This window comes from Mastomys coucha, unplaced genomic scaffold (genome assembly GCF_008632895.1).
Source record: "Mastomys coucha isolate ucsf_1 unplaced genomic scaffold, UCSF_Mcou_1 pScaffold15, whole genome shotgun sequence".
NCBI lineage: Eukaryota > Metazoa > Chordata > Mammalia > Rodentia > Muridae > Mastomys > Mastomys coucha.
Window position 1 is genome coordinate 142,738,739 of NW_022196897.1, and position 24,819 is coordinate 142,763,557.

General features: G+C 49.5%; 1 protein-coding gene and 1 long non-coding RNA gene across 7 annotated transcripts in view; one reads left to right on the forward strand and one right to left on the reverse strand.

Moving 5' to 3' along the window:
* Window positions 1–2,375, reverse strand: part of LOC116091276 — a 73,720-nt gene extending 71,345 nt beyond the window's left edge. Inside the window, exon 1 of one of the 2 annotated variants that reach the window (XR_004118984.1) lies at window positions 2,033–2,375. This is a non-coding gene — a long non-coding RNA (uncharacterized LOC116091276). Of the gene's footprint in view, window positions 1–583; window positions 681–2,032 lie in introns of those variants that run through there. The other variant, XR_004118982.1, reaches the window with a different exon arrangement.
* Tgif2 (TGFB induced factor homeobox 2) lies at window positions 670–16,719 on the forward strand. 5 transcript variants are annotated; one of them, XM_031372522.1, is made up of 3 exons: window positions 670–767; window positions 5,308–5,533; window positions 14,169–16,719. In XM_031372522.1, exons 2-3 carry the CDS (start codon window positions 5,342–5,344, stop codon window positions 14,688–14,690), a joined length of 714 nt encoding a protein of 237 aa, XP_031228382.1. In that variant the 5' UTR covers window positions 670–767; window positions 5,308–5,341; the 3' UTR covers window positions 14,691–16,719. The 5 variants fall into 5 exon arrangements, with proteins under 5 accessions (XP_031228382.1, XP_031228378.1, XP_031228381.1 ...); XM_031372518.1 differs by lacking the exon at window positions 670–767 and adding an exon at window positions 899–1,107; XM_031372521.1 differs by lacking the exon at window positions 670–767 and adding an exon at window positions 1,240–1,370.
* The last annotated feature ends 8,100 nt before the right edge of the window (window positions 16,720–24,819 follow it).

Below are 24,819 nucleotides of genomic sequence, written 5' to 3' on the forward strand. Positions count from 1 at the left end.
CAACAACAACCAAGGGAAGACTGTTCCAATGCACGCAATGCACGTGCGTCTCAGATTTCTGGGCCTGTATGATCACAAACCCAGAAAAGGCCTCTGTTAGCTGGAGTTAGGTTATGCCACACTAATGCAGAGAGCAAGCGACAGACTGTCAGGGAACCTGGAGGCAAGGAAAACTTGAGGAAAAATGACATTAGCCGGGACCGCTGGAAGCGCCTAGGTTCACCCTCTCCATCTGCGGCTAGCCACCAAGGGAAATGTTCGGGCTCCCTCTATCATCAGACCCACCTGGGCCAAAGGACACTGGCACACGTGGTAAGTCAGGGACCAGCGAGTAACTGCGGCCACCTCCAAACTGCGACACGGGTGCTTGCCTTCCCCACGCTCCTGGGGCGCAGCCCCTACTCACCCCTGGCCGACCCTCTGCGCTAGGCTTGGGGTTTTATCCAAAGTGGCCTTCGCCGCGACCCTACAGGCGGACCAAACAACTGGTCCCTTAGCACCTGGGAGTAAGTCTCCGCACCTACGGAGCCTCAGTTTCCCCATCCCCACAAGGGCAGGCTCCCAGAGGAGGAGACGAACTTACAAAGGTACGGGAACTGGCACCCTTTGTGTCCGGGAGTGCCCCCACCCCCATGGAAGAGCACACAGTAGGCGCTCCGGAAACACTCTCAGAAAGGAGGAGCGGGCCACTTCCTGCCCTGGAGCTGACTCTCGGAGCCCTGGTCCCACCGCTCCGCCCCGGGCCCCGGCCATGTGGCATTCCTAAGGTGGGTGGGCGCAGGAAGGAGGTGCCGCGGGCCCGCCCCCTCCGGCGCGTGGGCGGGGCGAAGCCCCCTGGCTCCGCAGGCCCGCCCCCGAGGGTGGGCGTAGCTGGCCACGCTCCGCACAAAGTTTGTTTCTGCCTCGGGGCGGTGGGGGAGGGTGCGGCGGGCGCGATGGGAGGAGAGGGGATCTGACGTCAGGTCGCGAGGTGCTTTCCAGCCGCGAGCTGTCAGGCGGGTGTCAGACCCGGCAGGTACGCGGCGCGTTCCCGCGGCGGACCCCCGCCCCGGCCGGGTCGTCCCGCACCCCACCGAGACCGCGTGGGCCGGAAAGCCGCCAGGGAAGGTGAGTGCGGGGCGCCAGAGGGCTGGAGGCGCGGGAGGAGGCGCGCGGACAACTTGGAAAGTTTCTTGGGGCGGCGGGGCGGGGGAGGGGGCGTCGTCCCGGCGCGTGCGACAGTGGGTGTGTGAGCCCGGGGGTGTGTGTGTGAGTCGGGACCGCGGGACGCGGGCGCGGAGGGCCCGGGGAGGGGCTGTTCGGGGTCTTCGAGGGAGGGGGTCAGCTCCCAAAGATCCTCTGGGAGAGGACGGCCGGTGCCCTGCAGCGGGGTGAGCGCGCGGGGAGCGGGTTTGTTTGGTTTCAAAAGTGCACGTTGCTAACCGCCCGCAGCCTCCCCCCCCTCCGGCAAGGCGGCGGAGCGGGACCGGGGGGCCGCCGAGTGACAGCTGGAGGTGGGGGCCGCGGGCGGGGCTCCGATGGAGAGGGCTTGGGAGCCCGCGCGAGTTCCCCTTTCCTTTGGAACAAAGGAAAGTCTGTCTCCGAGGCATCTGTCACTCCCGGGCGGGCCAAGGCTGTGGGGCGCGTGGGGCTGGCGACGCGGAGAAAGTTTGTGCGCGCCTGGACTCCGGGGCCAGGCGAAGAGCAGCCGGGCGTCTTGCGGGGGACTGTGCGCGTCCCCGATGCAGGGGGGCGGCCAACATGGAGTCTGGGCGCAGAGTTGGGGGTGGGGGGGGGTGCGGCGCGGAGGTTGGAGCCCAGCCCCCTCTTTTCCCCTCCCCCTCCGGGCCGAGTTCGGAGCACAAAGCCGAGCGCGCACGCTCCGGCGGCCCCGCGCCCCAAGAGTCAGCCTGCGCGGAGTACCAGGGAAGGGGTTGGGAACTCAAACTTTTTTCCTGTCCCAAAATGGACACGTGAGTTTTCTTTCTTGCAGAGTTTCCCCTACCCCCCCAAGCGCCGGGTGGCGGACCGGCAGGGGAGCTGTTGTACGCACCGTGACTCTGGTGGGGGACAGTGGAGTGTGGGTGCCTTGAACGCCGGCGGATTCGTCGGCGCCCCATGAGCCATGTGCTCCGCTGCGTCTGGGCCGCGGGGGAGGCTGCGCGCTTTGTGTGAACTGCTGGGAACTCCAGCCTCAGTGTACGGCCCGGGGGAAGAGTATCTGGAGCTGGGCGAGTTGTCAGAAAGTTCCTGTGGGAGTGGTTGCAGATGGTGTTGTGGGAGTGTGTAGGAGATTGATGGGGTGCAGTGTCCAAGGGGTGCCTCCAATAACCCAATGAGTGTAAAAACTGATGGATGGCCGGTGTGGTGACGTGAGTGCTCTTGGGTCGGAGAGATCGTGGGTGGGCAGGTCACTTGGAGTTCGTGGGTGGGCGGGTGCAGGAGTTGGGCTAGTTTCGAGAGTCTTAAGTCGTTGGTCCTAGGTATTGTGTGTAAAGCTGTGTGTGTTTGTAAAACTCTGGGAACTTGTGGGATATGAGCAGTGGGTCAGGTCGGTTATCAGAGCAGTGTTCAATTTGCATGAGGGATATTGAGTGTGTGTGTGTGTGTGTGTGTGTGTGTGTGTGTGTGTGTGCGTGCGTGCGCGCGCGCGCGCGCGCGCCCTGCAGACAGCCCTAGGGTGCAGGACCCAGAGGTGGAAAAAGTTTGAGCTGAAGGGGTGCTGTTCTGGCCCCACACCGGTAACCCTGAAGACTGGGTTCTGGCAGGCAGCCAGAGTGGAATTCTTAAAGATAACCTTGAGTAAACTTCTCACCCACTGCCAGAGCTGACTCCCTGAGCTGGTAGCCCAGCTGTCCTGGTGTCTGCCCTCAGAATGCATCCTACTTGTGCTCCCCTGAAGCAGTGACTCCGAGCAGTGCCCGGCTCGCCTCCAGGTGGCCTGGCTGAAGGTAGACCCTTCTTCCCTCGAAAGTCTGGCTTAGCCAGCCCAGAGATCTGGGCTCTGGCCCAAGTCAAGGAAACAAAACCTGGGAGATGGCAGAGTCTTTTGGCTAGGCCTGCTGGGGAGCTGTTAAAAGACAGAGAAGGGAGGAGCCTTGAGATTCTGGCTCAGCCTTGGCCTAGAACTTGTGCTATTAAAATGTAAATTTCTTTTGCTTTTGTGAACTGGAACTTTGTCTGCTGGAGGGGCAGCTGATACGAGTTATCTATGCAGAGAAACCTCCTTTACGGAGGAGGGCTTCAAACTCTGAAAGGAGGACATTTAGCTACCCAGTAGAAGTTAAAGCAGGGGCCAGAGCCACACTTCATTGGTCAGGATTCTGAGATTAAGTCTGGGACCAGGTCAGAGGCCAGACCAAGGAAGAAGGTCTAAAAAACCACCGAAGGAATGACTCACTACCCACGGCACTGCACAGTGGCCGGCGGCAGGACACACTGAACAGTTACCAGACCCGCCTCTGGGCCTTGGAAGGGTAATTACCCGAGAATTTATTTATTTTTTTATTCGTGTGGATTTTCATCTGCACCTCGGAAGTCAAGAGAGGGCATCAAATCCCCTGGAACTGGATTTGTGGGTGTCTGTGTTCCTCCACGTGGGTGTGGGGAATGGGAGCCATGTCTTCTGTGAGAGTGCCCCAGAAATTCACTTTTAAAATAAGCAGGCATGGAGACATAGGGGAGGGGGAAGACTGAAGGAATGGCTCGGTACTTTAAGAGCACTTGTTGCTCTTACTGAGAGCCTGGGCTCAGATGCCGGCACAGACATAGGGCTCACAACAGTCTAACTCCAGGTCTGGAGGATCTGCCTCCTTCTGTCCTACCAGGACTCTGCATGTGTGGTGCGGAGACGTATGTTAGGCAGAACGTCTATATACGTAAGATAAGTAAAATCCTGGAAGGGAGGGGGAGAGAAGAGATTTGGTGGGAGGGGGGGAAATAAAAGAGCACTTTGGTCAAAGAATATTATATATATAATAAAATTTTAAATAAAACAGACTAAAATCCTTCTCTTTTTTTTGGTTTTTCGAGACAGGGTTTCTCTGTGTAGCCCCGGCTGTCCTGGAACTCACTCTGTAGACCAGGCTGACCTCGAACTCAGAAATCTGCCTGTCGCTGCCTCCCAAGTGCTGGGATTAAAGGCGTGCGCCACCACCGCCCGGCGGCTAAAATCCTTCTATCCTCCTATCCCTAACTAACTGCTGAACTGCTCTGTAGAGCAGCCTGTTACAAACATCCCTTCATACATGGAAACATACAACAGTGGGGTTTTTTTTTTTTTTTTGAGACAGGGTTTCTCTGTGTAGCCCTGGCTATCCTGGAACTCACTCTGTAGACCAGGCTGGCCTCGAACTCAGAAATCCACCTGCCTCTGCCTCCCAAGTGCTAGGATTAAAGGTGCCCCGCCTCCACCACCCAGCCAAGAGAAGTCTGTTATGACTGGCCTCTTCTCATTGAGCATGCACTCATGCTCCATCCATGTTGTAGCAAGCATCAGAAGTGTACTCTCTTTTTATAATTTGTTTACTTTTATGTGTATAAATGTTTCACCTATGCGTATGCATATACACCACATGGATGTCCATAGAGGTCACAAGAAGGCATTGGATTCCCTGGAACTGGAGTTATAGGTGGCTGTGAGGTACCATGTGAGTGCTGGGAACTGAGCCAGTTCCCCTGGAAGAGCAGCCAGTGCTCTTAACCACTGAGCCATCTCTCCAGGCCCATTGTGTTTCTTTTTATGGCCAAATAGCTCGTTTGTTCAGCCATCTGTTGAAGATCTCTTGATCTTTCCTCGTTTCCTCGTTTTTTGGCTCCTGTGAACATCGGTGGCCCCGGCTTCTGTGCGGGACAGGTGTGCATTTCTCTTGAGTAGATAGCTAGTAAGTGAGGTTGCAAGTTTCCCCTTTTAGGAGTTTTCAAAAGAGTTAAGTGAGGTAATAGCTGTTACGTTTCCAGGACAGCCTGGAAAACAGAATTCAAACTGAGCATTGGCACTGGGGAGGCAGAAGCAGGAGGACCTGCCTGGGCTATGTAGAGAGACACTGTCTCAGAACCACAGGTGGAAGCTGTAGTTCTTTCTAGTACTGTTCTGTCTTTGAAAAGGCTCCACCCGTGTCTGTCTCAGTGGTCCCTCTGTTCCATGAATCAGTCCATGAATTGGTGGCGTTTAGGATTCATCCAGCTTGCTCAGGCTATGGTGGTTTTACTCTCCGGGATCTGAGACTGTGACTCCTGCTTGTGACAGTGAACTCACTCGGAGACTAAGGAAAGGGGATAGGTACTAAGTGGTAATGTTATCCGTATCCCCTTTGTCCCTTGCCCCAGGCTCCCCAGAGGTCCAGCTTAGCCCCTAAGCACCATGTCGGACAGCGATCTAGGCGAGGATGAAGGGCTCCTGTCACTGACCGGCAAGAGGAAGCGCAGGGGGAACCTGCCCAAGGAGTCAGTCAAGATCCTCCGGGACTGGCTGTACCTGCACCGCTACAACGCCTACCCCTCGGAGCAGGAGAAGCTAAGTCTCTCCGGACAGACCAACCTCTCGGTGCTACAGGTGAGAGGGGACCAGGCTCCAGTCTCTGGCTCTGGCCCCATACCCTGTGGCCATGGTGGCCTATCATAACCCCTGCTGGGATAAGATGAGAAGCCCGCTCCTGGCCCCCAGGGGAAAGTGAGGTCACTGAGGCCGCACTTGAGGCGTTGGTCCTTGTGAGGGGATGAGTTGTTGTTCTTGTTGGCCTGGTAGGTGAAAGGGCATGGGAGCAGAGGTTCTAGGGTGCTGCCCACAGCACTGTTGGAACAGGGCTGGCTTAAAAATGAATTGAATGGATTGAAGAGATGACCCAGGGATTGAGAGCACTTCCTACGGATCCATGTTCTGGCCTCTGCTCACATCAAGCAGCTCAGAGCCTCCTGTAACCCCAGCTCCAAGGGCTCCTCACCTCTGCAAGTGCACATATGCCTGTGGAATTTTTTTTTTTTTTTTTTAATTTCTTGGTGTAGAAGAGAAGGTCTTTTAGCAGTGGAGCTGGAGGTAGACAAGCCGGTACACGCCTGTGATCCCAGCCCTCAGAAGGAAGAGGAGGTGGCTAGTTATACATTCCTCTCCAGTGCCTGGTGGAACTGTTAGGAGGAACGCATTTTAAACTGGATATAAAAGGACCTTTGTGAACCACACTGAGGGGCACACTTGAGACGTTTGTACTAGAAGTTGTGTCTCTTTTCAGTTGTCCTGCCGACCAGCAGATGGGTTTGCTGTTTGCATAATGCTGACACACACACACACACACACACACACACACACACACACCAGCGCTCTGGGTCTGGGTTGGCTCTCACCTCCCTAGTTTATGCAGTAGGCCTTTGGTCTAGACCAGAGACCTGCCCCTGTCTTGCTGGCCTCACTGCTCCTTTCCTGAGCCAGCAGGCCTTTTCTTGCTTCTCTCTTCTGGCCTGTCTACCATTTCTCCAACCCACAAGCTGGCTCCTTCCTCCCGTTACCTCACCTGATCCTGCTACTTCCCAGGCTTCCCACCTCTGCTCTTCCTTCCATGAAGAGGCATGGCAAGTAGTCAGCCTGTAAAAGTTCTGTGACCTAGCTCTATACCCTAGACGGTGGTAAAGCCAAGTCTGCCTTGAGGCAGGGTCTAGACTTGGACCTGATTGTCCACCCAACCTTTTCACAAGAGGACTCTGGACCTCAGCCGGTCTGCTGCTGTCACTCTGAGCTTCATTTCCTCATCTGACAATGGAAAGAAGCTTGGAGCATTCTCAAGAATCCAAACACCACTTGGGGTGCTCTGCAGCATGGAACATTTCACCTTTAGTTCCTGGACCCAGCTTCTACTACTAGGATACTTTCAGGGAACACCTAGCCCGGGGGAGTGGGGTACAGATTGATGAATACTAAGACAAGCCAATAGAGACAAGGGAATGCAGAACCTGGACCTCTGTCAGGACTCCCCGGAAGGTGCCTTTGAACTTACGTGCTCTAGAGGCACATGGGCAAAAACAAAAGGCCTAGAGTTTGAGACCAGAACTGCACAGACAGCCTTTGCTGGTCCCTCTGCCTCCAGCCTTTATCTTTCAGTCACAGAAGCACAGATGAGATCGTGTGACACATACTTCAGGGACCCCACTGTCCTCAGATGGGGTCCAGACTTCAGAGCACCCCAGCTTCCTTTGCAGTCCTTCCTGGGGCTGCCTGGCCTTCACTTACTTCACTCTTGTCAAGCACTCATCTCTTGCAAACCCTCTGTCCCACTTCTTGTGTAAAGCCATTGCAGTGCATCCCTGTGGCACCCCACACCTGTCCTGTCAAGCCACTTGTCGCACGGTATTGAAATTGCTTCTTGTCAGGGACACTATTTCTCAAAGCTGAGAATGGGCCGAGTGGTAAAGCAGTGACTGGCACAGCACTCCAAGGAACGGGGTTCTCTAGCACTGCACGAAAGAGCTGCACTCCAAGGAACGGGGTTCTCTAGCACTGCACGAAAGAGCTGCACTCCAAGGAACGGGGTTCTCTAGCACTGCACGGAAGAGCTGTTCCGTGGTCCTGCCTTCCCTCCCCTCCAGATGCTAACTTTAATAATTTTATTATTGTGTCATAAATGTATAGTACAAACATAAAACGGAGTTTAAAACATTTATTTTTGCTCTTATATACAGCTATAAGACCAGTTTTTCGAGGGGGGGGGTGTTTTGTTTTTTTGTTTGGTTTTTTGAGACAGGGTTTCTCTGTGTAGCCTTGGCTGTCCTGGAACTCACTCTGTAGACCAGGCTGGCCTCGAACTCAGAAATCTGCCTGCCTCTGCCTCCCAAGTGCTGGGATTAAAGGCGTGCCCCACCACTGCCTGGCAAGACCAATTTTTCAAAGTAAATAAATTTACTGTAGCATATTTTGCCATCTGCTCCAGATGTGTAGTTGGACATGATGCACCTACTTGTATAGGTGAAAAAGAGAAAGTCAAAATGTCCTTGCAGAGACCAGTGAGGTTTACAGGACCATAGCTTCATTCACTTCAGCAGGCAAGTAGAAGGCAGGGATCAGCTGCTGGGATGTATGGAGGGCTGGGATGTATGGAGGCCGTCTGGCACTCCCTAAAGGATACCTCACATCAGCTTCAGCAGTCCGCCCACCTCTCCTGAAGGCTCTTCAGGCACCTCAAGTGCCTGAGTGGAAGCTGACAGCTCCAGTTGGCCCTGCCCTTTCTCACGCTCCTTTGAGATCTCAGCCCCATACACATTTCCCTTCAGTGTTAAGGAATATAAGGTTTAGGGTTGTTTTTTGAGATAAGGTCTTGCTGTGGAGCCCTGGATGGCCTTGTCTTATTGAGAGATCTAGCTGCCTGCACCTCCCAGGGCTTGGCCTAAAGGTACCACAGTGGGGGCTTATAACCATTTTTTGTCTGTTTTGTTGTTGTTTTGGTTTTGTTTGGTGGTTTTTTTTCTGGTTTTTTGTTTGTTTGTCTTTTGTGGCAGGTCATCTTGACCTGGTAGTCCTGAAACTCTCTGTATGGACCAGACTGGCCTCTGGCCTGCAATTCACAAAGATCCACCTGCCTCTGCCTCCAGGGTGCTGAGATTAAAGGTGTGTGCCACCCTTCCTGGCTAGAAAGCATCTTGATTCCATGCTTTTCCCAAGTCACCTCTGACATCACCTGTCACTCCAAGACATCAGTTGCATGTTTACAAGTAGGTCTCATCTCTGACCCACATTCCTGCTGTGTACTCTGATTACCATATTCCTTACTTACCGGGAACCCCAGCCTCTAAGGGAGACCACTGCTTCCACAGGCCCTGGGCATCTGTGCTGGGCCCAGCATTAGGACTTTTAGCTGGATGCATTTAGCTAGCACAGAGTTCTGTGGGTATGGGGAGCAGAGACCTTACTTTTGTTTGTAATTGCTCCACTCTGGGTTTTTTTTGTTTTGTTTTGTTTTGGTTTTTTGTTTTTAAATCAGTATTTGTCAGGGAAGGGCTAAGTAATTGCAACTGCAGAAAATGAAATGGTGTGGGAAATGTTCGCAGCTTTGCCTGTATTTAGTTTCAAATTTTTCCTTTGCTCTTAAAGACTGTCCCAAGCTCTCCCACCAAGCCACACACCTGCCCCAAAGGAAGAACATTAAATGAACTAGTCACTGGCCCAACAGGTATCTGCATTATGCCAAGCTGGTTTCTTCTCCCTGGGGCACCTCTTTTGATTGTGTCTTTTTTATGTGCCCTGGAGCCATGTCATTAGCAAGTCAGTGAGTCATGTAAGTAAGTGGTTTGCTGGGCTTTGTCCAGAGCCAGGCAATTGGAAGAATAAGGCACCTCCTCCCTCCAACCCCCAAAAGAAAAACAACAAAGTTGTGTTGTGGAGGATTGAGGACTCTCAGAGCCTAAGTTATTGGTTGGCTTCATCTGGTTTCCTGTTCCAGGACTGCATGGAGGGTTCTTAGCTTCCCTACCACCTGGGCTGCCCGGGGAGGGCTCTGCTCTGTGGTGAGGCCAATCAGAACTGCACCTCTAAGACCTTTTCCTGACATTCCTGAGCCCACTGGCTGCAGAGCTATTCCTCTGGTAAGGCCCTTGGGGGAAGAAAGAAGCCTGGAAAGGCTGGGTAGGAGTAACCTGTTCCCCTGTGCAGGCAGTCACTATATTTACTTAGATCTTGTCCTGTCGAAGCTGGGTCTTCCACAGGCGACATGTCATCCGCTCCTCGAGGCCGTCCTGTTGGTTGAGCTGCTTCTGTGTGACACTGTTAAAGAACTGTTGATGCTCACCAGAACAGGTTAGAGAAACCACTGTTCTAAGTCTGCATAGCAGCTCACATCTATGACTACAGGAGGATTACCACCAGTTCAGGTCAGCCTAAGCTGCAGAGATCCTGTCGCAAAAGAAATCCAAAATTTGGCATAGTGGGATGCATACTTTTAATCCTAGCATTCAGGAATAATTGGAGACAGGTAGATGTTAAATTCCCGGCCAGCCAGGACTACAGAGTGAGCTGTGAGACCCTAATCTAAAAAAGTAAAAGCAAATAAATCTAACGACAAGAACATCTTCCTAACCCTACCTCATCCTGTCTGCCTAGAATCCATAGAGCAGATTGAAAATAGCTACTTTAACAGATTTTTTAAATCCCTCCAAGGATTAGGGATGAAGCTGAGTGACAGGGCACTTATCTAGCACACTTGAGGCCCTGGGTCAGTCCCTAGTACTGGGGCAGGGAATAGTGAGGCACATCTGTGATAAAGGGTGGAGCATGAAGTTCCCTTCGAAGAGTACTTCCCTGCTAGTCAAAGCTCTGCTATGGGTCCCCAGCACTGCATAAATCTAGGGGTTGCTCTCTCATTCCTCAGATGTGCAGTTCTGTGGGAGGAAAAGACAGCAGTAGTCCATCAGACAATCTGTAGAACAGGGTGCGTGTGGAGGGTGTCCTGGTCTAGGTGCCCACACAGCTAGTAGCTGGTTCCCAGAAAGCCGCCTTACTGTCTTCGAAGCTACATTCCTCCCAGCTTTGCTAGACAAGTCACTAAAATGGTACCTGCTTCCTGCTCCCACCACCTCACAGCCAGAGGTAAAGGAGGAAAGGTGACTGAGGGAGGTAGGAAGCAGGTGGACAGGTGCTGCCTTGGTGGGAGAAAGGGTCTAAAGCCTGGTGAGGCGTGGCGCTGTCTGGTGGGGCGTGGCGCGTAGTGATGGCCACTACCTCAGCAGTGGAGATCATCACCAAAGCGTGTCCTTGACTGATGGTGATGAAGTAAGCAGGGTGGTCGGGAGCTCAGGTGTGTGTTGGAGTGATTGATGCTTTTAGATTTATGAGGATTACTTAACTGTCCTTGTGGCAGGCAAGGGAAGAAGGGGGCTCTAGCCAAGAGGTCAGCTTGTGAAACCAGCTGTGCGCCCCAAGGCAGTGTGACTTTAGGCATGTCTCTTCATCTCTGTGTTAAGGTTTTGGGGACACTGCCTACTACTTCCTAGGCTTGTGTACAGATTTAACAGAATGCCTACGAAGCGGTTGCAAGACACAGGTGTCAGTTCTGCTTCCAACCTGGCCAGCAGTTCAGCGCCCTCCCCCCCGCCCGCCCCTGTAAAGAACCCAGCTAGAACTTGAGCCAGTATCTGCCAGTGCCTGCTGTGTGTAAGCACTGAGGTGAAGAGATTAAAGAATCCCAGGGGCAGCCCTCTTGAAGCTGGATTGGAGAGGGGAAGAAGAACCATAGATGCCTCTGTCAGGTCAGCTTGATGGGGCCCTTCTGTAGGATTTGTATAATTGCATCTGGCTGCTACAGGTCACTCTCTGTCATGCCAGGTGTCTTGTCTCTTTGGCTAGACATGGCAGAGATCTCATGAGAAGACTATACCCAAGAGCTTGCTCAAGAAATGTACCAAGAAAGGAGCCTAGTTCTAGTCAGGGCCAGAAGATGGGTTCAAGAGCCTGGTCTCTGATCTCAGCATGCTGTAGGGAAGTACGAGGCATTGCTGCAGCCTTCTAAGGAAGACTCCTGACCATTCTTTTTCCTACAGCAGCTGGTGCTTAGTACAGGCTCTGAATGTGTCTGCTGATGAACTAACAGGACAGAAGGACCTAGGGTGTGAAACTTGTCAAACCACATGACAAGGGTGATCCCAGCTAGTGGGATCAGCCCTGACGCTGAGAACTCGTCACGTACCATGACCTCTTCCATGTTGAATTGGGTTGCTTTCTCAGCCTAGGCTCCTGAGCAACAAGGACCACACAGACAACACACATTCACAACCTGTCCTTTCCTTAGTCCTTGTGTTTATCTGTTTGAGGCAGGGTCTTACTAAGTAGCCCAAGTTGGCCTCACACTTGAACTCATCTTCCTGCCGGGGCCTCCCAGTGCTGGAATTGCAAGTGTGTACCATCATAGTTGACTTCATTGACTCAGGGACCCTTGTAGCATTCGCTACTGTTACCTCAGTGCTCGTGATTGGCCCTGGACCTTACTGCCCTTTCGGCCTCAGCCTCTCAGACAGACCTATTAGCTCTGTCTCTGATGTTTAGTATTTATTTTAATTAAGGGAGGGTTTGTTTTTTATCGCTCATAGTTGCAGAGGCCTGGTCCGGGATTGCTTGCTCATTGTTTCTGGGCTAGTTATGAAGCAGTGGCATAGTGTGCTGGACAGTGGGGGAGCTGTTCATGGCCAACAGGAAGCAGTTAGAAAGGGAATCTTCGTAGGTTTTATATACTGTTCCTTCCTGTTTTCTGGGCATGTCCTGGTGGTCATTCACCTGTGTGTTTACTGCCATTGCACAACCAGATGATGTCAGCACCTCAGGGCAGGGCATATAACTGTTAAAAGGCAGCCCCAAAAAGCACCAGTGACTGGTCTGAAGCATAGTAGGCAAACAATGATGGCTAAGAAGCCCTGAAAGAGAGAGTAGGGAAATGTTGGGGGTTGGGGGCTCTGATTCAACTGTTTTAGGGGCTCCATAAGCTGGGTTCAGGGTCCTGAGACAGGTATGGAGAGAAGTGACTGTCTGGGTCCTATCAGGTGAGGTTCTGCCTTCTGCCAGGCTGAGCTTTAAGTGTGTTCACCAGGAATACTGGAGATGGCTCGGCCATTTTATAGAATAAAAGTTCGATGCTAATGCTCATCGGACACAGTAGCTGGTGTTAGAGAAATAGGCCCTGGAGGTGCAAATCCTGGGTCTTGGTCTACCAGTAGGCAAGAACGCTTCCCTGGAAGAAGGGAATGTGCTATATAGAAGGTGTAGCGTTCTTTGGAGGTTAAGTTCGGTTTGGGTTTTTTTTGGGGAGGCGGGGGGTATTGAGTGGATATCTCTGGGTAATGGCTCTGGCTGTCCTGGAACTCACTCTGTAGACCGATCTGCTTCTACCTCCCAAGTGGTGGGATTAGCGGCATGCGTCATCCCCACCCCACAGGGTTTACAGCCTTTGCCTCTAGAGCGCTGAGATTAAAGACTATCTTGTGTTTTGTTATTTTGTTTTGAATGAGCAGGGCCTAAAAGCCGTTGCACATGCTAACAGCAGAAAAGCAGGAAGGAATGGGGTCGGGTTGGAAAGGTAGACTGGGCAGGAGGGTCTTAGTGCCCTGGCTCCTGAATCTGGACTAAGATTAGTGGTAGTTGGAAACAAACAGCCACTTCCTAGCCGTATCACCAGCCATTGCATTTTGAGAACATTACACTGGAAGGAGGTCAGAAAGAGAGCTTTGAAGCCAGGAGTCATCTCAGTGCTAATCACTTGCCTAACACGAACAACCCTCAACACTGCAAAGAAGAACAATGGGCACAGGGTGTCAGGCCTGTTCCCATCCTACACACACCTTAAGCGACAAAGCGTGACACAGCATACACAGAGAGGGGTGACAGACCTAATGGCCCTGGTGTTGCTTGGAAGCAATCTCTCCTCTCCCCAGAGCTATACAGTGGTGCCCTGTCTCAAAAAATAAAATTAAAAATAAAAACCAGTAACTCGTTCATAGTAAAACTTTGTTCATAGTAAAACTAAACCCTCACCCTGGGAGGGGCCCTCGATAACCACACTGCGCTGAGCCACACATGCCTGCCTCGGCATTTTTCATAGTTACTCCGTAGCCACTTTGGAAGTATAGCCTTGGCTTTCACAGAACTCATATTTAGACCAGGCTGGCCTTGAACTCATGGAAATAGGCACATCTGCCTCTGTCTCTTAAGATTTCAATTGAGCCAGGCAGTGGCGGAGCACACCTTTAATCCCAGCACTGGGGAGGCAGAAGCATGTGGATTTCTGAGTTCGAGGCCAACCTGGTCTACAGAGTGAGTTCCAGGGCAGCCAAGGCTACACAGAGAAACCCTGTCTCGAAAAACAAAACAAAACAGCCAGGGAGTGGCGGAGCACACCTTTAATCCCAGCACTTGGGAGGCAGAAGCATGTGGATTTCTGAGTTCGAGGCCAGCCTGGTCTACAGAGTGAGTTCCAGGACAGCCTAGGCTATACAGAGAAACCCTGCCTCGAAAAACCAAAAAAACAAAAACAAAACAAAACAAAAAAAGATTTCAATTGAAAACTATTTCCTCAAGTCTGCACCTTCAACACCAATGCCCCACCATTCCACTGCTAGCATCTTTTCTGAAATGCTTGCTGCTGTCTTGGTGTCTGGAATACTGTGAGCATTTTGTAGCTGTTTTGAATGGAGTTAACTAATAATCAATCTCTTAACATTCTTTCTAGATATGTAACTGGTTCATCAATGCCCGGCGTCGCCTTCTCCCCGACATGCTTCGGAAGGATGGCAAAGACCCTAATCAGTTCACCATCTCTCGTCGTGGGGGTAAGGCCTCGGATGTGGCTCTCCCCAGGGGCAGTAGCCCCTCCCTGCTGGCTGTGTCTGTGCCAGCCCCGACCAACATGCTCTCCTTGTCTGTGTGCTCCATGCCACTCCACTCAGGCCAAGGGGAGAAGCCAGCAGCGCCCTTCCCACCAGTGGAGCTGGAATCCCCCAAGGCCCTGGTGACCCCTAGCAGCACACTCACCCTGCTGACTAGGGCAGAGGCTGGAAGCCCCACAGGTGGACTCTTCAATACGCCACCACCCACACCCCCGGAGCAGGACAAGGACGACTTCAGCAGCTTCCAGTTGCTGGTGGAGGTGGCGCTGCAGAGGGCTGCTGAGATGGAGCTGCAGAAGCAGCAGGACCCAGCACCACCACTACTACACACTCCACTCCCTCTAGTCTCAGAAAATGCCAAGTAGGCACCTGCTCCCAGGCAGCTTGAGGTTCGGGCCAGCTGTCCCAGCTTCCTGGTTCACTTCCCTTTCATACAGAGGGTTATCTATGTACGGATCACTGCCAAGCATCAGGATCATCTCTGTCCAGAGGTCCTCAGCAGAAAGACGCCAGCTGATGGCGCTGCGCTGCACTGCACTCTACGGGGCCTGTACTCTGCTGAGTGCCATTTCTTCAAGTGTCCTCTCCGAGGAGACCAAGGCACCAGAGCCAGGCGTGGTGTTGCTGCTGCTGCTTCTCCAGAGAGCCCTGGGACACTGCACTCCAGCCTGCTTTCCTAGGCAGGCTCAGGAAAGCTGCCAAGTTCAGACTTGAGCTGGGTCCAAGCTGCCCCTAAGCTGTGCCTCTTTTGGTTGAGCCAGGTGTGCACATTCCAACCTATTCAAAGGACAAAGGAAATGCCCAGCAGATGTCACAGAACCGACTCCAGTTGAATGTTTAGATTTTTGCTAAATTGTTTTATTTTCCTTTTGCTGTGGTTTGTGTTAATGGCAGTAGGTAGCCCAGAAGCACAGGTGTGGGGAGAGAGCACCTTACATGGTGGATGGAGCTTGATAAGTGGGGTAATCTATGGCTGCACAGGATGATTGTATAAGGGACCAGCAGATTGTCTGCCGTAGTTCTGAGTTCAGACTAGAGTGGTTGTTTAATTCTTGGTTTGGTTTACCCTATTATAAAAGACAGAAGGAAAATATCCACAGGTGGTGGGTTATTTGCACCAGACACAGAGGGGGATAAAAAGCCACAACCAAGTCCAAGCAAACCAGGCAGCCACTTAAGACACAGCAGAGACACACTTGTTTCTATTGTATTTTGGGGTGGTTAAGCTAGACTGAAACAATTTTGTTTTTCTCTCTGTTCTGGGTAATCCCCCAACTCCCTGCACCACCTTTATAGCTTGCTTTGGATTTATTCTGGAACTTGGCAAGAATGTCAAGTGCCAGCATCTCCTACTTGGGGAAGAGTGAGCCATCTGCTGGTCAGGAGGCCCTTCAGACATGCCACTTGTCACAAAGGCAGGGGGAGCCTTCCTGGAGGAGAGAGGCTAGTGCGGCTTCAGACTGGCCCAGCCGCCTGGGAGCTCTGTCTCACTTCCCTACAAGTTGGGATTGCAAGGGCCTGCCTGCTTAAATTTCCTGAGGAACAGACCACACTAGGTCCTAATCTCTTCCCTTCTCCCTGTTTACTTTGCTTAGTTTTCAGCAGCAGTATACCCCATCTTTATATATCTTAAGAAACACTAATCCTAGATTTTTATTAACCAAAATATTTGTGTTCTGAATAACCAGAAGCTGTGAGGAGCCCTGGCTGTAATTTCCTGACGTTTACTGGGTTGTGAGCACGGGTGGGGCTCTTGGATGTTGACTGACTTGGAGTGCCTGTCCCAGAGGAAGGCAGAAGACCACTCTGGCCTTTCTAGGGAGCCCCTGATGCTTACCAGGCTTCCTCCATACCTCTCGAGTGGCTTCGAGCATCCCTTGCTGTGCAAGTGGGCAGGAGAGACTAGCTATTTGTAGGGGACTGCTTTCCTAGGCTCTGCCGCCTGCCTCCCTCTGGCTTCCTGTATTCCAGGAGATCCAAGGAGCTCATCTATCTATCACCCTGAGGCACTGCTGGGAAAGGAGCGGGGCGGCTTCATTGAATTTGTGGTTTTGCCACTTCTACCCCACCTGTTTGTGAGATCCCGTGACTGCTGCAGGATGCTGCGGTAGGGGTGATACTAGGATGAGGGATTTTTTTTTTTTCCCCACAGTGCACTGAGCAGAGGAGGAGGGAGGGAGCCATGCTGCTGACATATTCTGGCATTCCCCCCTCCTGGAATAAAACAGGGCATCTGAAGGGTAGAGCAGTCTCTGCTGAGGTTGCTTGTAAGATAAATCTGGAGAAGCACGGTTGTCCCATTGAACAACATTTGAGCAAAAAACTACTGTAAATAACTGGTTTTTGTCTTTTGTCAAATAAAGTTGTTTTGGTTTTTATGTTTAAAGTCGAACTGAATTCTTGATTGGACCGGCTGTGCTTTGGAGACAGGGTTTCTTTGTAGCTCTGGCTGTCCTGAAACTCTGTAGACCAGGCTGGCCTCAAATTCAGAGATCCTCCCGGCTTTCCCGAAAGTGCTAGTCTCTGAGCTCTGACCCCACCCTTCCTCTGCTGCTCTCTAGCCACCTTTGCTGACCTGCATCTGTCCTGTCCTGTCCAGTACTATCCACAGGGATGCAAGCCCTGTAAGCCTGGCCAATGTGCTGACTACAGGCAGAACTGCCACTTAGGAGGTGGCAGTTTTGTCCCCCTGGGTGAGGAGAAGCATGATGCGGATATAAGAGCCACAGGTGCTTCACTGCAGCTCAAGGCAAGAAGACCTCTGCTTCTGTTTTGTCAGCCTGTGAATTCCCATTTGATTCCACTAGCTGAGGGTGTATTTTGCCACATCTAGGTTATAACTGTGGCATAAAGTACAAAAGACAGCAGTAGTGAACAGTTCTGCTCTGGGCCTGGGCAGTGCTCATCTGTTTCTTACACACTCACGCAGGAGATGCGATTTAGGTAACTGAACTCAACCAGTGTAGGTATGGATTTAGGACTTTTAAGTGTCTTGCTTCAAGGTCACGGAGAGTCGTCCAAAACCCAAGTTAAGGAGTGGTGAGCGGTTTACCGGTTTACCACTAACAGCATCCAGCTATCTTTAATATCAATGTGGGCTAAGTACTTCTACAATCAAATCAGCTGGCTGCATTTTTTTTTTCAAATTTTTAAGATTTATTTCATGTGCATGTTTTGCTTGTATGCCACCAGAAGTTAGAATAGGGTGTTAGATGTCCTAGAGTTGTAGTTACAGAAATTACAAGCCATCATATGGGTTCTGGGGACCAAACTCAAGTCCTTGGCAAAAGGAACAAGTGCTCCTAACTGCTGGGCCACCTCCCCAGCCTTGGTTTGATTGGTTTTTTTTGTTTTGTTTTGTTTTGTGATAGTGTCTCCTGTATGCGTCTAGTCTAGCCTTGAACTCCTGATCCTTCTATACCCATTACTCTTTCATCTGGGGTCTGTTAGTGTCCCCTACAACTCAGTTAGGCCCAGGACTTAGGTAAACCTCAAAAGAGGTTTGCTTTTGCTGGGAGCAATATACAGGTCCAGTATTCTAGGAGTAGAGGCAGGACAATCAGCGACTCCAAGGCTAGCCTAGGGCTACACAGCAGGATGTTACGCCATCTGAAATGTAATACTCCATGTGTTGTTTGGATCTGAACTGTCCCATGAAGGCCCTGCAGTATTAAAATGACAGGCTTTTGGGAAGGGGCTTTGGGACTTTTTTCCAGGACATGAGGGCTTTAGCTGACTAGTCAGTGGATGAATTTATAATTTAGGGGTATGGAAGAATAGGGACTAAGGGGGCACTAAGCAGGCCACTGGGTGGGTGTGCCCTAGCAGAACCTGCGAAGATCCCTTTCCTGTTTCCCTTCCCTTCCCAGCTGTTGTATGTAAGCACTTTTTCTCCATCTTTTTTTTTAAAAGATTTATTTATTATGTATATAAGTACATTAACTGTCTTCAGACACAACAGAAGAGGGCATCAGATCTCATTACAGATGGTTTGAGCCACCATGTGGTTGCTGGGATTAGAACTCAGGACCTCTGGAAGAACAGTCAGTGCTCTTAACCATTGAGCCATCTCTCCAGCCCACCTTCTCTCCATCTTAAACCACTAGGCAAGCCTTGAGCGAGCATAAACCTTCATTCCTTTAAATTATTTCTCAAGGAATATGGACATGGTGATGAAAATGTGACTGATCACCCTGAAAGAGAGAGGTGTTTTGAGGGTTCCACTTTGTAAAGAGAAACGGCTTCTCTAAATGAACCCTAACCTTTCAGAGAATATAAAACTGAGACTGTGTTCCGAGAGCTAAAGCCGTAGTGCTCACACACACACACACACGTTGACAGACTATTTGCCTGGCATTCACAAAGCCCTGGGTTCGATCCCTAGCACCACTCACTCTGGAATGATAAATTGTAGCCAAACCTGTAATCCCAGAACTCTTGAAGAGTTGGTTCAGTGTATAAATGTACTTGCAAAGCCTGATGACCTGAGTTTAATTTGTAGGATCCCTGTGACAAAAAAGGGAGAAATGACTACTACAAATTGTCCTTTCGTCTCCCCATATATAGTGGGGCACACATGTATTCCCACATGCACAATAATTTTTTTTAGGCTGGGCGGTGGTGGTGCACGCCTTTAATCCCAGCACTTGAGAGACAGAGGCAGGCAGATTTCTGAGTTCGGGGCCAGCCTGGTCTACAGAGTGAGTTCCAGGACAGCCAGGGCAATACAGAAAAACCCTGTCTCAAAAAACCAAAATAAATAAATACATAAATAAATAAAATAATAATAATAATAATTTTTTTTCTAAATTCAGATGGTCTTCAGCTATATAGCCAAGTTGGAGGCTCCCTGAGATACATAAAGCCTAGTCTCAAAAAAAAAAAAAAATACACAAACAAAACCAAACCCCTGAGAAGCCGTGGGTTGGTGATTGGCTTAAATTTACATGCTAAGTGTGCCTGATGCCTCGTTTTTAGGACAGAGTTTCAGTGTGTAGCCCAGGCTAGCCTCAAAATCAGGGCCCTTCTGCCAAGTTTGTCTTGGTGTGTGTGTTGGGAAGAAGGGTTCGGGATCAACCAGAGTCTTCCGACCTATCGGGTACACTACAAGTCAGCTAGTCCCCAGTCTCCCAATCTTAACAGTTACAAGGTAAGGAAAAAAGCTCTTGGGGCTGGGGAGATGGCTCAGCAGTTAAGAACACTGGCTGTTGTTCCAGAGGATCCCAGTTCAATTCCCAGCACCCACATGGCAGCTCACACCTGCCTATAACTCCAGTTCCACAACCCTCATACAGACATAAATGCAGGCAAAACGCCAATGCACATAAAAGAAAAAAGAAAAAGAAGGAAAGAAAAAAGTTCTTCCCTGAGTCTTTTGACTTCTTAACCCTCCACAGTCTATAGTGAACTGAATGAAGGTCAACCTTCCTGGGATTTTTCACTTTAATCACTACCCTCCCATTCCTGGACTCCACATCATAGATTGAGCAAAACGGTACGTGCCACACAATAACACCTTACTTCCCATGTCCTCATCCACTGCATAACATGGGCCATGGCTTTCCCCACAGGTTTCTGCAGTCCATCAATGTATATCTGAGGCCAGCTCCAACTCCACTGTAAGCAGCTGTCAAGGACACAGGCGGTCTAGTGGGAAAGAAATAGTCTAATGGCTGGGGCCATGTTTGACTTGCTAAAATCCTACACTTCTCAAAGACAATTGAGCCCTACTTCCAAATCTGTCTCCCACCTCCAAACCTGACTTCATCAAGTTCTCAGACTCCATCTTAGACCACCCAAGATGTTTATTTTAACCAGATGGATGCCCTGGGATTCAGCCAGATTGGTCACTTCCTAAGATAAGAAAGCCATGAGAGAACTCAGAAAGGGGACAAGTCAGTGTCACACCTTCTAAGCTAGGGCTTACCCAGCTCAGCTTCAGAGGAAACCCGAAGCACAGACCAGGTTTCCAGTGGGTCTTAACCTCTAAGTTACTGATCACCTTGAGCACACCACAGGATCCCAGATCCTTCCAACCTTCATAAACTTGCCTGCTCCTATGAAAAAACAAAAGTTGATATATTTAAGAATTAAAGTTGGGGGGCTGGAGAGATGGCTCAGCAGTTAAGAGCACTGACTGCTCTTCCAGAGGTCCTGACCTCAATTCTTAGCAACCACATGGTAGCTCACAACCATCTGTAATAGGATCTGATGCCCTCTTCTGGTGTGTCTGCAGTGTACTCACATAATAAATAAATCTAAAAAAAAAAAAAAAGAAAAGAAAGAAAGCTGAACTTCACAATCTCTAACACAAATAGTTGGTGGGTGTTTTTCTCTCTTGTAAAAGCTACTTGCAGAAGTTTTGGGCTAGGTGTGCTGGTGCAGTTCTGTATGCAGTACTTATATTGGGGATTTGCAGGCAGGAAACCCTGGGTTCAAGTCCTGTTACTACATAAAACTAACCAGACATGATAGTGAATGCCTCTAATCCTAGCACTTGGAATACAGAAGTGGGAGGATCTAAAATACAAGGTCATCCTTGACTACACAACAAGGTAAAGGCCAAACTGGGCTACATAAGACCCTGCTTCATTTAAAAACAAAGCAACAACAAAATTAGTCTGTGTTCAAAGATGATGCAATCTGATTGGTAGGAAACCCTACAGAGAGCCTTCAAGGTGGCTAAGTGTGTAAAGATGCTTGCTGCCAAGTCTGACAACCTGACTTTGATCCCACATGATGGAAGGAGAGGACTCCCATGAGCTGACCTCTGACTATATGCATGCTCTGACATACAGAAATTTAAACTGCCATTAGTCCCAGAACTTATGAGACAGAGGCAAGCCAATCTCTCTGAGTTCAAGGCCAGCCTGGTCTACAGACTTTAAATTTATTTTTTTTATTTTTATTTTTTGTAAGAATACAGGCTACACGCACATGCTGCTCACAACTACAACTCAACTCCAGTTTCAAAGGAATCCTACAACCTCTTCGGGCTTCCATGGGCACCAAACACAAATGTGCTAAAGATACATACATAAAGGCAAAAATATATACATCAAAAATAAAACAAAACAAGACACAAAAATGTTTAGAAAAGGAGCTGGCAAGATGGTTCAGTGGATAAGAGCACTGACTGCTCTTCCAAAGGTCCTGAGTTCAAATCCCAGCAACCACATGGTAGCTCGCAACCATCTGTAATGAGATCTCTTCTGGTGTGTCAGAAGACAGCTACAATGTACTTACATATAATAATAAATAAATCTTTGGGCCAGAGTGAGCAAGGACTGAGCAAGTGGAGTTTACCGGAGCGAGCAGGGCCAGGGCCAATTAGAGGGAGCTAGGCTGACTGGAGCTAGCAGAGGTCCTAAAATTCAATTCCCAACAATCACATGAAAGCTCACAACCATCTGTACAGCTATAGTGTACTCACATACATAAAATAAATAAATCTTTTAAAAAATATTTAGAAAAAATGAACATGAAAGTCAGAGGGGACTTTTGGAGAAAAATAGGTTCAGAGGGAGTGAGATGAGGAAGGGTAATTAGAGATGGAGAAAATAACCAAGATACATTCTACATATGTATGAAATCATTTTTAAAAAACCCACTCAGTTATGCTGGGCAGTGGTAGAGCATATCTTCGGAAGGCAGAGGCAGGCAGATCTAAGTTCCAGGCCAGCCTCACTACAGAGTAAGTTTCTGGACATCCAGGGCTACACAGAGAAACCCTGTCTCAAAAAAAACAAAACAAACAAACAAAAAAACCTACGAAGTTACAGTGGTGGCACCCGCATAAAAATAGACATATTGATCAATAAAGTAGACATAAAACCGTAAAATAAATGAGCCCTTACATGCATGAAGATGGTCAGATTATTCTCAAGAAGGGCCCGAGGGCAATGTGGAAAAGACTTCTTGGGAGGGGACTGATAGTTGTTTCAACAGATGGTGCTAGAAAACCGAAAATCTACATGCAAAAGAATGAAATTAGAGCTTTCACGCATACACAAAAATTAACTCTAAATAGATTATGAAACTGTAGCTCAGTGTCAGAGTGCTTGCATAGCCAGGGCTAGGCCCTGGGTTTCATTAACACCAAAAAAAAAAAAAATGCAAATGTCATCTGTAATTTGTGAACTAGGGGGACTGAAGCATAGGAATCACCCGTGTAGTGGGCCAGCCTATGAAACTCTGGGGGGCTGGGAGCACAGAAGAAATCCTGATAAAACTGATGATCTGGCAATACTTTTTTGGATTTGACATCAAAGATACATAGCAGGAGGAAGTCAGAAAAGTTAGACTTCAACGACTTTGAAATCATTCATCTGTGCTCCCAGCTGCCTGGGAAACCGAGGATGGATCACTTAAGCCTAGAGGTTTAGAATTAAACTGGGCAACATAGAGAGATACCCTTTTCTGTTTCAAAATATGATGAATAAGCTGTTGGCCTACACAGTAGCACAAGCCTGTGATCGCAGAACCTAAGAGGCCAGAGCAGAAGGATCAAGGCAAGCCCAGAGTTAGCTTGGTCTACATATCTGAATCCTGTCTCAAACAAAATCAAAGAAAAACCTTTTACTAAATAACCAACATTATCAACAAAATAAACCCACAGAATGGTTAAGAATGAAAGTCACATATGGGTATTAATATCCACAATGAAAAACTAGACTACAAACAAATGAAGGCGCGGGCAAAGCTCTTGAATAGACCCTTCTCCACAGACACCACCAAGAGGTCAGTGTGCACATGGAGAAACACTCGGCATCCCTGACCATTAGGGAGACGCCCCATCACAACCACAGCGAACAGTTCCGCTGCAGTGGTTCTGGGATCCCTTCACTTGGGACGCTGAAGGAGGAAGCCAGTTTAGCTACATTAAGAGCGAAAGGCCAACCAGGGATACACAGGGAGGGATGTCATCTCAAGAAAGATCCTGGAAGCTAGGCCTGCAATACCACACCTTCAATCCCAAGAATAGGAAATAGGAGACCAGCCTGGTCTACGCATCGAGTTCCAGGCCAGCCAGACCTATACAGTGAGATCCTGTCTCAAATTTTAAAAAGGAGGGGTGGGGCAGGAGTGGAAAATGCCCACTATGAAAATCTGGAAAACTTTGCTAGTAGACTCTGTTGGACCTGAAGTAAAGACCCAACTACAGGTGACTGCTGATAGATACAAAAGTGAGTTTTATTTGGGGTTTGGGTTTTGTTGTTGTTTTACTTTGTTTTTGAAACAGGGTCTCTTTTCTTTTGTTTTCTCTTCTTTTCTCTTCTTTTTGGAGACAGGGTTTCTCTGTGTAGTTCTGGCTGTCCTGGAACTTACTCTGTAGACCAGGCTGGCCTTGAACTCAGAAATCTGCCTGCCTCTGCCTCCCAAGAGCTGGGACTAAAGGCGTGCGCCACCACCGACTGGCAGGGTCTCTTTTCTTTATATAGCCCTGGCTGTCTTGAACATATTATGTAGACTAGGCTGGTCTCAAACTCACAGAGATCCACCTGCCTCTCTCTCTCAAGTACTGAGATTAAAGGCTGTCCCCACCTGAAAAACAACTGAATGTCACTCTGCAGCTCAGGCTAGTCTAGCTCAGGCTAGTCTTGAATTCTTGATCCTCCTGACTTGATCTTCCAAATGCTGGATTACTCCAAATATGATTAATTTATTCTGAGTATGCCACACAGGCACATCTGCACATGTGTGCACATACTCAGTTAAAAATATACAAATAAAAAAATAAAATAAACTTGGGGGATATGAGACAGGGTCTCACTATGTAGCCCTGGCTGTCTTGGAACTCACTGTATGGATCATGCCGGTGTTAAACTCACAGTGACTCACCTGCTTCTTCAGTGTGAGTGCTGGAATTAAAGTGTAGACCACCACACTTGGCAAAATAAACTTTTAAGAGCACACACAGGCTGGGCAGTGGTGGCGCATGCCTTTAATCCCAGCACTTGGGAGGCAGAGGCAGGTGGATTTCTGAGTTTGAGCCTAACCCGGTCTACAGAGTGAGTTCCAGGACAGCCAGGGCTATACAGAGAAACCCTGTCTCAAAAAAAAAAAAAAGAGAGAGAGAGAGAGCACACACAGGCTGGCATGGTGAGGCATGCTTTTAATCTCAGTACCCTGAGGAAGCAGAAACATCTGAAATTGTGCAAGTTTCAGACTAACCTGGTCTATACAGCAAATTCCAGGCCAGCCAAGAGCTATATAGTAAGATCCTATTTAACATACGCATACACACACACACACACACACACACACACACACACACACACAATTGGAGAAAGATGGCACAGTGCTTACGAATTTTGGCTTGAGAATTCAATTCTGGTCGGGCAGTGGTGGCGTACACCTTTAATCCCAGCACTTGGGAGGCAGAGGCAGGCGGATTTCTGAGTTCGAGGCCAGCCTGGTCTACAGAGTGAGTTCCAGGACAGCCAGGGCTACACAGAAAAACCCTGTCTCGAAAAAACCAAAAAAAAAAAAAAA

Coding starts and splice junctions, on each gene's coding strand:
- Tgif2 (XM_031372522.1), top strand. CDS start 5,342: ATGTCGGACAGCGATCTAGGCGAGGATGAAGGGCTCCTGTCACTGACC. Junction 5,534..14,168: donor CCAACCTCTCGGTGCTACAG/GTGAGAGGGGAC, acceptor CATTCTTTCTAG/ATATGTAACTGGTTCATCAA.